We start from the raw sequence: 11,784 nt of genomic DNA on the forward strand, positions 1-11,784 counted from the left end.
GCCAGGCCCCACCCCAGGACTGTGCTGCTGTACCTGCATCTCAGATGGACAAGGACAGAGGACCTCTACATGAGGCACCACAGCCCTGGCTTCAGTAAGCCACTGAAAAGGCCTCACAGCCTGGACGTCTTAAGTGGTTGCAAGGAAGCTCCTTCCCCAGCTGTGGGTCCTGCTGTCTCCCTCTACAGTTGGGGTTGGAGAGCTGTTGCCTTGGCACGTTCCTCAGTCTTACCTGAACTGGAGACCTGAAATTGGGATCCATGCCCCATCTCAGGAGGCACAGACTGGGTGTGGGTACAGCCAGGCCTCTCCCTCGGCTAGTGAGTCCCAGGACACTGTCTCTCTTCTCCTCAACTTACCCAAACACATTCCGTCAGGTCCAGAAGTTCCAGCAGTCACCCTCAACACCCGGATTCCAGTGCCTGGAAACTTAGCAACAAACCCCCTTGTCCCCACTCCCCAGCCTTGCCAACCTCAGCCACGTGAATTAGACAATAGGTATGTCTGTGTGTGTGTATGTATGTCTATCCCTGTCCGTGTCTGTCCTGAGAATCTGTCCCCATTTTTGTGTCTCTGTCTGACTGTGTTTTTGTATCTCTAGCTAAGATTGAAGCTGGTTTGGTTTAGCATTTTAAAAAATAGCTTTTGTTTCTTTGTAAGTGTCTTTTTTCCTCATTCAAAAGCAAACCATTCCTATGGGAAATAAATATAAACGAAAAGAAAAAAAACATTAAACACACACAATTCCTTCCACTTGCCCCGAGTCAACCACCTATTAACACCTGGGCAGGGCCAGAACATCACCACCATTGCTTTGCTGGATGCTGGTGTGGCCACATGCTCCTTGAGCTATGGCTGTTGCCATGCTTCCTGGCTTTGACTCCCCTCCCCTCCCTTGTGGAGGTGAATTTCCTCTTTCTCTCTCTAATTTACTTTCTAAATAAACTATATTCTCTAATCTAAAATAAACACCTGCGCGTATGACTCTCCACATCCTCTCTATGCACATAAGTACGCAGTCACATTTATAGACTTCTAATTTATTCTTTACTTACCAACATATGATAAATGCTCTTTTGTGTTAATGAGATTAAATTGTATCTCATGGTTTTCAAGGATGCCTAGTGTTTGATTTTATAGCTGAGCCAGGATGAGCTAGGATTTGTCAGCCCAGCTGTTTCCGGGTGGGGTTTAGTGTTTCTAATTTTTCACTATTACAAAGGTACTGGATGGATGCATCTGTAGGGGGCATGGAGGGAGGTTATAGATGTCTGTGTCTCCTGCTGTGTCTGCCTTTCCAAGTGTCATGTCCTCAGGGGAAGGGGGACTTGACACAGCATAGTGCCCCTTTTTTACTCCTTGGAACAAGTGGTTTCCTTTAAGGAAGGTCCTTTTCCGGAAAACATGTTATTTCAAGGCCTCCTAGATTCCAGAATTCAGCCTGTCCCAGAGAGAAACACCACCCTGGGTTCAGGGCCAGGGAATTCGGAGAGAGGGCAAGGCAGGGTGGGGGAAAGGTGCCTCTTCTCCCTGCCCTCTTTGACAGCTGGGTTTCAAGGACCGTCACACTCTCAGACATCCTCTAGGCAAGGCAGGATGGGATTCTCATCTCCTCTGAACAACCAGGGAAATTGAGGCCAGACAAGTGAGTGGAAGAGGCAGGAGTAGGATTAGCCCTTTCTATTGTGTCCAGTGGGGTGGGATTCAACAGAACAAGATTCTCCCTACCCTCTGCCTATCCAATGTAACAGGATGTCCTCCATATACCACACACTCTCAAATACCTCGCAAACTCACACACATATACTACACACACCACATGCCGCACAAAATATACCACACACTCACACTCGAATACACCATACACACACACACAATCACACATCCCATGCCACACACTCACACCTTAACTCACCACACTCTTGTTTACCTAAAAACACACAATACACATGAACTCACACCCACACTCTAACATACACGCACTCACACCACACACAATACCCCAATACTCACACAAACATACACACAGACCACACACATAGCACACACATCACACATACATCACAAACTCACACACTACACTCACTCTAATATACTACACACGCCAGCCCACATATGCCACACACACACCACTGTGGGGCTGCTTACTTTGCTGCACTCAAACCATTCTCCCCAACATCATTGGTGCCCCTCTTATTCAAAATCCCCAACCCTCTGCTCTGCTCACCTTCGCCACACCCCCGCTGCTTCCAACCACCGACCCACCTCCTCAGAACCCCTCTCCCTGGTCCCCACCCTGTAGGGTTGCCAGGCAAAATGCAGGATGGTCAGTTAAACTTGGGTTTCAGACAGACAACAGATCACGTTTCAGTTGTGTATGTCCCAACTATTGCCTGGGACATACACTCAAAATTATGTGTGGCCTATCTGAAATTCCAGTGTAACAGGATGTCCTTTATTTTGCCAAACCTGGCAACTCTACTCTGCGGATTCTCTGCCCATGTGCGTCCCACCTTCCTGAGCTTTTCTAGCCGCTCCTTCTCAGCCCCTCCCTCTGTCAGCCTGCTCCAGGGTGCTGGCCTTGGTCACCCTCTCTTCTCCAACTCCCCGCTCTCCTGTGACAGCTTCTCCCATCCCCTGGGATCCACCTCCACATGGGGTCGGCCTCCCCACAGTCCTGCAAGGATGTTTCTCCAGCTCCAGCCACAGGAACTACCTCTCCCCTGCAGCAACAGCATATCGCATATTGCAGTGTGTGTGTGTGTGTGTGTGTGTGTGTGTGTGTGTGTGTGTGTGTGTGTGTGTCTTCACAGACTGGACCTGCCCAGCCCCACAACTAAGGCTGTCTCTTTGCTGCCTCCATGGTCCATTGCCTGGAAATGTGCTGGCCAGTTGCAGCAAGAAGTGCTTCCCTCAGGAGCTGGCTGTGTTCACCTTCGTCGTCTCCTCGGGCCTGGCCACGCTGTGCCTCTGACTCCATGTCCCAACACCCGCTGGGAACCTCCCTTCATGCTGATCCCTGTGTCTGCAACCCTCTCCCCTGAATCCTGCTTGCCGAAGTCCCCTCCCTTCTTCAAATCCAGCCAAGGGCCTCCTCCTCCCAGGTTTCCCTGGGTCTCCCAGCTCTCCCTCCCCCAAGCACCCAGAGTGTGTCATCAGCTTTATCTGCAGTCTCAGTTCACTGAGTCCAGCTGACTCCCATGTTTCCTGGGCAGGGCCTGGTACATAGTCAGTACCCAGTCAGTGTTTATGGAATGGAGGAGTGGATGGCCGAATAAGCGAGTGAGTGATGGAATGCAGGAATAAGTGCATGGGTAAGTGAGGAAGTAAGACTCAGGGAGTAGATGGGTGGGTGGATGGGGGTGGCAGGGTAGTTGGGAGGGTGAAGAGCAAGGGAACAAATGAGGAGACCTCAGGGCTTGACAGACTCCCTGTCCCCTACCGAGGGAGGCCAGCCCCCAAGCCTCTCACCATGGCTTTGTTTTCAAAGTCCTGTGATTCCAGTCTGCAGAGACTACCGAACTGACCCGGCGAGGGTTATGACCACACAGAACAAGAGCAGAGCCCTGGGCCCGGGACCCAAGACATGGCTCCAACAGACGGGTGCCCGCCCTGGAGCAGAACTAACTCTGTTGAAGGCAGAAGGAGGCAGAGGCCCACACCTCTCCCCTCCCAGACTGCGCCACCATCTCTTCCCTTCTGGAGCTCCTGTGTCCAGGTTTCTCTTTGTGTCTGGACACACTCACCCACCTCTGATCAGTCTAGGCTCTTCCAAGAACAGGGCCCCACAGAGTTCCCCACCCAAGGAAGAACTTGAGAGCCTGCCTCAGCTGCAGAGAGCTGCCCTGCCAGAGGCCAGAGGCGGGGGCGCAGGGAGGACTGAGACAAAGCAAAGGTGGGAGGGTATTAAGGGCCGTATTACAGTTTGACTTCTTCCTCTACCCAGTCCTGCTTCCTCCTTCTTCCCCTCGCAGGCGCTGGCCCCTAACACACATCTCTAAGCCAAACTATGTCTCAGTGTTGATGTTGAGAGAACACAACCCGCTACACATTCCCTTGGCTCAGCCTCTAGGGCCTCCCCACATACAGCCAGCTCCCTTCTACGTGCATCTATGAAGGCCTCGCTTGGGAACTCTACCGATCAGAGTGAACGGGACCCAGTACCAGGAGCTCCTGAACCCAGGCTGAGCCCCTCCCCACATACTCCTCCTCCTCCCCCAGCCCATCTCTCCCATCAGACTGTCTCCTTGTACCTCCCCTGTGCACTTCTCCAAGCCCCAAGCTCTCTTGAAAGCACTTCCGGTGGCAGCCACATGGCAAAGAAGCCTTTCTGGACACACTTAGAAGCCAGATCCCCCCTCAGGCTCAATCCTGGCCTCCTCAATAAGCAGGTCCTGGGAGAACTACCCATTCAGGGCTGGATGCAGACCTAGGAGCAAGGAGGTTTATAATTTTGCACCTTTCAGCCGGGCACCATGGCTCACGCCTGTAATCCCAGCACTTTGGGAAGTCAAGGTGAGAGGATGGCCTGAGCCCAGGAGTTCAAGACCAGCCTAGACAACTTGGTGAGACCTCATCTCTACAATAAAGAAAGAAATAAGCCGGGCTCAGTGGCTCAGCCTGTAATCCTGCACTTTGGGAGGCTGAGGTGGGTGGATTGCCTGAGCCCGCGGGTTCGAGATCCAGCTGGGCAACTTGGTGAGACCCCATCTCTACAATAAATCAAAAAATTAGCTGGGCGTGGTAGCACGCGCCTGTAGTTCCAGCTACTTGGAAGGCTGAGGCGGAAGGATCGCAGGAGCCCAGCAGGTCGAGGCTGTGGTAGCCGGGAGTGGCCACTGCACTCCAGTCTGGGTGACAGAGTGAGACTCCAACTCAAAAAAATAAATAAATAAATAAAAAATAACCGGGCATGGTGGTGCTTACCTATAGTTCCGGCTATTTGGAAGGCTGAGGTGGAAAAATCACTCTAGCCTAGCAGGTCGAGGCTGAGGTAGCCGTGAGTGTGCCACTGCACTCCAGTGACAGAATGAGACTTCAACTTAAAAAAAAAATTTTTTTTTGCACCCTTCAAACAACACTCTTAATAGAACAGGTTTTCTATTAGTAAAAACTGAATATCTCTTTATTTGTGATGAAAACAAGAACTTTTTTACATGCTCTGACTATAACATTTTTAACTTTTGAAGAATTATCTTTCAGTTCATGATTTTTCTATCAGTCCTAAGCAAAAAAAAAAGGAAAAGAAAAGAAAAGAAATCACCCTCATTCTCCAAGAATAAAAGTGACCTGTTAGAATAGTCTCAATAAAGTCTCACTCGAAATATGTTTTAAAGTCTTCTTTCTGGCGTTCCTATTAATACAACATCTTTTACTTTCTGTCTTTTATTTTCTCTTCTGTTTCCTTTTGTGGTTACCCAAACCAGATTTGGAAAGGCTCATAAAAGGATATACATTTCAAGTATGAAGTAAATCACATGTTTCCAGGAAGCAGCTCTCTGGTTTCAGAATTTCAGGGCAGATTTCAGGCGACTGGCATGGAGCAGGCCTCAAGGCTGGCTTCTGCCCAATGTTGGAAACTCCTCAATTAGGGGAGCAGATAAGAAGTAGTTCCTAACAATGTCCACTTGGGGACACTGCTTCCTTTGGTGGCAATAGCACCCATGTCACAGGCATCCAGTTTATAATAAATTCCACAGATATTTCATTACCTGGTGTTGGTCAACTGGCAGATCCTGCTAGAGCCACCGAGGCTCTCCACTGTCCAGAGTCGGCTGGCCCACCCTGCAATCCTGTCGTGAACTGTGTCTGTTCACTCACTCCTCAGACCCCTCCTAAGCCCCATCCCGCTGAGTTCCCAGGGGTTGGAGCTGACTCCCACCTGGTCCCAACACTGTGGGTCCCCAGGCTGGAAGCACAGCAAGCAGGGGTGGGAAAAGACAGGAAGTTCACAGAAGGAGAAGGACAGAGAGGCAGCACTCGGGGGAGTGGGACACCAGAGAAGTCTTGCTAAGGTGGGGAGTGAGTCTGACCCACCAGAGAGCAAATCCTGGGGCTGTCGGGCCTCACATGAAGGTCCAGAAGTCCCGGGCACTCGGCGCCGGCTGGGCATGGCGACCAGGCCCTGTAAAGAGAGAAGCCTCCCGGCGAAATGTGGCCACGGTGAAGCTGCGGCCAGGGCCCCTCTGAGGATCCTGGGTCTTCGAGTCACAGCTGAAGCAGCAGAGGACGCAGGTGATGGCCACGGTGACCACAAACAGCACCGCCACCACCCCAATCACTGCCGTTTCCATGGCCCGCTGAGCAACCTTGGGTCCTCTGGGAGCCTTAGCCCCCCATCCCAAACAGGAGGTTCCTGCGGAACACCGGCGTCCTGTGCTCCTCTGGCTGCTCTTCCTTGGTCTTCTGAGAAGATGCGGGTCTGAGGCCCTGGGCCGACGGATGCCCCTACGTGACCCCGCCGCTCGGATCTCAGATGATCTGTTTTCTAAGCCTCAGGCGAGGCCTCTGAGAACTGCGGTCAACTCCATGGCAGTTTCTAGAAGGAGCGCCATCCTGGAAGACGTGAGCACCAGACTCCCTGGCCCCACAGGAGGAGACGAGTGGAAAAGGGGACAGAAGATGCTGCTGGGAGACAGCCTGGTCAGCCTCTGGGGACGCCTACAAATGTCAAGAGCGAGTGTACACTCGGGCAAAGACCAAATACTCCCCCTCCTGTGGATCCAGGAGGAGCCTGGCTCCTCCCCGTGAGGGACCTTGGGCCAGTCCTGCAATCAGCCTGTCTGCCGCCTCCTCTGTCCTGGCCCTTTGCTGGGGTAGGTACTCCAGTTGGGAGGAAGACAGTTGCCAGCTGTGGGCAAGGTCGGGAGCACTCACAGGTCAGCACAGACGCCAGGGCCTTCCGCAGGGCTGGGGCGCAGGCGCATTGCATCTGGTCTCCTTCTCTGGGCGCTGGGAGAGATCAGTTTCAATGGAACCGGGTGTGCACTGGCCAGGACTCCCTGCCTGGCTCCTGTCTGTAGGACTCCTTCACGACGGCCCAGAAGAAGCCTTCTTGGGTCCAGGCCTCGCCCAGCTCCCTTTGCTACCTGCTCAGGCCGGCTGCTCACACTCAGGTGTTGTGTAGACTCACCCTGGGGTCTCAGAGGGCCAGGCCTGGCTGGACCAGGCGCTGTGGCCTCGACCATGGCTCTCCTCCCTGGGTGCCGTGGCCTCGATCCTGCCTGGGACTTGGCTCAGAGCTGTCTGAGCAGCCGAGAGCACTTCCTGAATTCCTTCCTCCAATTGTGAGTGAGGGCCCAGGACCTGCACAGCTGCCGCCCCTCTTGGTGACAGATCTTACCCCGCCCCCACACACAGCCCGTGTCATCTCCACCCCGCCCCCTGTTGGGGAGTCGGGGGAATGAGCCAGGCCCAGACTGCCGAGTAAGTCAGACTGCCGGCTACATCCTGGGGACTTGGCAAGGACGCTTTCACACCAGCACCTCCTGGGACCCCCACCACTTCCAGAAAGGAGAGCGGGTTATTAGACCCACTTTATCCATTTTCTTTTCTTTCTTTCTTTCTCTCTCTCTCTTTCTTTTTTTTTAGAGACAGATCTGTGCTCTGTTGCCCAGGCTGGAGTACCATGGCACGAGCATAGCTCACTACTGCCTTGAACTTCTGGGCTCAAGCCATCCTCCCACCTCAGCCTCCCAAGTAGCTGGAACTACAAGCATGCACCACCACACCTAAGTTTTAAATTGTTTTCCAGAGACAGGGCCTCCTTATGTTGCCCTGACTGGTCTCAAATTCCTGGCCTCAAGTGATCCTCCTGCCTCAGCCTCCCGAGTAACTGGGATTATAGCATGAGCCACCATGTCCAGCTTCCATATTCTGAGAGAGGGAGTAGTGAGAAACAATAACTCCAGGTCCTGGACACAGCCAGGTATTATCTCATACAACCTTCCCAGCAACCCTATGTCATGTATTGTCTCCATTTTATAGGGAACTCCATGGGGGTTAAATGACTGCCAGTGGCCCACTGCTAATTCGTAGTGATAACTAGAGCCCCCAGTAGCTGAGGAGGTGCTTCCCTTCCTCCACTCCTAGCTCACGCTCTTTTCTCAGGCGCTCCACAACCAAAGAGCTAGCACCTCATTCTGCAGTTTTATTGATCAGGGTGCAAAGGCCCAGAAAGTGCAGAGGCCTGGCCCAAGGTCACACAGCCGGGGTCTTTTTCAATTCCTCTAAGGCCCAAGGGAACTCTCCTTAGTATCAGTATTAGGAAACTGCCTAGGCACAGACTTTTCAGAGCAGACGATGTCCTGCCATATTCTCACTTTCCCTTTTCTGAGGCGATTAGACCATCTGGGCCCTGGGCCCCTCCACATAGTGCATGTTATGGGCTGTGACAGGAGGATTATTTTATTAACCAGGGCAACCAGAAGCAAAAGGAAGGAAAGGATGCACTGATCTACGGTGCCTTTGTTTCCTGATTTAATTACCGACACCAGCTTGTAAATATGGGTGGTAGAGGGCACCAGGGGATTGTGTTTCAAGCATTTCAACATTTGTTCCTTTGACTTTTCATTTGCCCGTTCTTTGTGGCTGCATGTAGTTGCAGGCCACCTGCACTAGGTTTGTTTTTTTGTTTTTGTTTTTGTTGTTTTGAGTCGGGGTCTCATTCTGTCACCTGGGCTAGAGTACAGTGGCACGATCACAGCTCACCTCAGCCTCAACCTCCTGGGCTCAGGCAGTCCTTCTGCATCAAACAGCTGGGACTACAGATGTGCACCACCATGCCTGTCAAATTCTCTTTTTATTTTGTGTAGAGGCAAGGTCTCACTATGTTGCCCAGGCTGGCTCAGCATTTTAAAACTGGAATAAAGGACTCTTGCTCAGCTCTGTTATCTTCTGCCTTGTATAGGTTTGAGATTTGAGGGGGAAACCTCTTGCCTTTCTTTGATTCATTTATAAAATCAGAGCAGAGATGCTTTGGAAAGGGGCAGAGCTGGAGGTAAGCAGATGTGGAAGAGGCTGTGGCAGGAATCCAGTTTGGGGAATGAGGCCTGGACTAGGGCACAGTATGGGGGATGGAGAAGTGGGGTGGATTTGGAGGACACAACAGAGATAAAACCAACAATGCATGGAAACCTATGGTCCCCTTCTCATCCCTGAAATCTCATGTGACTATCCATGTGAATTCGCGCCTCTCTCTCTCTCTCTCTCTCTCTCTCTCTCTCTCTCTCTCTCTCTCCTGTTCCTCCAGTCCTCACAGAGAATCCACTGGGAAATAGAAAGGAAAGAGGACATTCTGTTCCAGTGAGTCACCAGGCCCCTGACTTTCTGGCCTGCTCTCCAGCTCCTCCCCACCGCCTCACCAGGCCCCCAGACCTCATCTCCCTCCACTTCTCATCCCAGCTCATAGGCAGACTGAAGTTCTCAGACCCAGATTCCCTTCCTTGCTGTGGATTCTTCCAGCTGTCCACAGAGCATTTGGGAACAAGCCTCCAGGCTTTGGCAAGTGGGAGTCTCAGTTATCCGTTTTAAGGAAGAGGTAACTGAGACCCAGAGGAGGCAAGCACTCTCCCAAGGCCACCCAGCACCCAACACCGCAGCCTCCAGTTGAAAGAACTCCTTCCTCCCCTCTCCACCACCACACACAGGCGCCAGCTGGGGCTGGCTAGTGGCTCAAGGCTTGGATAAGAAACTGTGACCCAGTTACCAAGGAAACACTGAATTCAACGGGGGGGGGGGGGTGCTTCTCAAGTCCCAGGGCTCAGTCTGCCCTAGATATGGCTGGAAAGAGAACTGGAAGTAGAGCCCTGGAAGCCGATCTGGGAGGCTTCAATCCCCTGTCTCTGAGGCCCTCAACATGGAAGGCCAGAGCCCTGGTGCACTGAAGGCCCTCTCCAGACAGCGCTTTGTGTAAGCCCTGAATCGCCCCTCAGAGCTCAGGTAGAGCCCACCCAGTTCTCCCCCCTCCACAGCCAACCCCCAAGTACCAGGCAGAAACTGCCTGTCCAGGCAGCACTTCCCAGCAGAGAGGGAGGCCCCAGGGCAGTACAGACAAGGCGGGGCAGCTCCCTCCCTCCCGCTATGTTGCAATCAAGAGCCTCTTCACAAAGCTTCTTAGTGGTTTTTATTTCTGGGACTAAGGCACCAAAGAATTGACTGTACAGCCCATATGCCTTCTCCAAACCCAAAGAGCATTCACAGGGGCTCTCCCAGGGGCCCACCCACCCAAGGCCTGCAGCAGCATAGTGAGAAAGTCAGAGAATGGGCACTTCACATCCACTCGTGTGCTGGCTCGGCCAAGACACCCTTGCAACTTCTGGGGCCTGCTGGGACTCGCAGTCACAAGGTGGAGTGTCCAATCCCAAAGAACCTGCTCTCCATGCTGGAAACCATTCAGGACCCACAGGGCCACCCCGGGGTCCCTCCAACCTCTGCCTCTGTCGAGCATAGTATGCAAATGAAGCCCAAGCAGGACCCAGGTCACAGTACCCCTCATTCACCACAGAGACGCATCCTTCTACATGGAAACATCGGGGTCCTTGTGTCCTGGTAACAGATGGCAGAGCGGGGGCGGCTGCCATCCACAGGCATCTGCGGCGGTGGCGTCAGCGAGCGTGGTGGGGGTGGTGGTGGTGCTGGTGGTGAGCGTGGTGGTGGTGGTGGTGAGGAGGGCGGTGGAGGTGGTGAGGAGCGTGGTGGTGGTGGTGATGGAGGCCTGTGTTTGGCATGTGAGACACATGGCCAGGATGATGGTGGCCCCGGCGCCGGAAGAGCCAAGGCTGGGCCCACCGGACTCGGTTTCCCCCTACAGCCGGCCGGTTCCTCTCCACGTCATGATCCTGGCGTCCGTGGAAAAGGCAGGCGGCCACCACCAGCAGCAGCAGCAGGACCGCCACCGCAGCGCCTGCGATCCATCCCACAGGGGTCGTGCTCCCCAGGAGGCCTAGCATCTGGGAGCTGGAGAGTCCTTCTCTGCCTGGTGGCTCCTTGCTGCTTCCTCCCCGTCAGCAGCCTCTGCTCAGCCCTCACAGTCACTGAACTTTGTTGTCTCAGCTCCAGCGGGCTGGAGAGCGGCCAGGGAATGTGGGCGAAGCCTGTTTTGCACTGGAGCCGCTGGCCAAGGGTGAGGCCAGGCTACCGTTAACTCTGGGGAGGCCTGGCAGGAAGGCCAGGTGGAGACAGAGGAGCTGTCAGGCTGGTTATAGTCAGGAGGAAGAGCCCAGAGCCCAGAGTCCAGAGGAAAGAAGTCAAGGTTCGCTCCACCCCTGCCGCCTGACTGAGTGACTTCCCCCATGGGGCTTCAGTTTCTTCCTGTAGAGATAGCGTGGCACAGAGATTCACATGGGCCTTGGGGCCACACAACTCACTGGCTCTGATTGGGGCACAAGTTGTGTAACCTCGCTGTGCCTCAGTTTCCTCTTCTGTAAAATGACGGACCATGATACCTTACTTGTTGGGTGTTCTGAGTTAACAGAGTTAAGATACATAAAACACCTATACTGGTTCCTGTCACATGTTGGCCATGGATATTATTGCAGTGGAGTTTGGACTCAGTGACTGGAGAGACATCATCACTGAGAGGTTATGATTCCCTGTCCTGCAGCCCACAGCCCTGTCCGGGGCTAAGAGTCAGGCTCTGTCAAGTGAATCACCCCCGAGCTCAGTGAACTTCAGGGAGGCACCACATCCAGGGAGGCCTTTCAGCATCCAGGGAGGCCTTCTGTCCTGCTGGGTCTGGGAGATAAGAGGGTCTGGGTATCAGGTGTGCTAGGAGGCAGGCAGAGG

At 53.4% G+C, this 11,784-nt stretch overlaps 1 protein-coding gene across 1 annotated transcript; it reads right to left on the reverse strand.

The window, feature by feature from the left end:
* Window positions 1–10,106: 10,106 nt before the first annotated feature.
* HRCT1 (histidine rich carboxyl terminus 1) lies at window positions 10,107–10,949 on the reverse strand. Its single transcript, XM_008063117.1, has one exon. The coding sequence runs from the start codon at window positions 10,947–10,949 to the stop codon at window positions 10,605–10,607; it is 345 nt and encodes a 114-aa protein (XP_008061308.1). The 3' UTR covers window positions 10,107–10,604.
* Window positions 10,950–11,784: the final 835 nt, after the last annotated feature.

Source organism: Carlito syrichta, unplaced genomic scaffold (genome assembly GCF_000164805.1).
Source record: "Carlito syrichta isolate Samal-C Ts95f unplaced genomic scaffold, Tarsius_syrichta-2.0.1 Scaffold306593, whole genome shotgun sequence".
In the NCBI taxonomy this organism is placed as follows: Eukaryota; Metazoa; Chordata; class Mammalia; order Primates; family Tarsiidae; genus Carlito; species Carlito syrichta.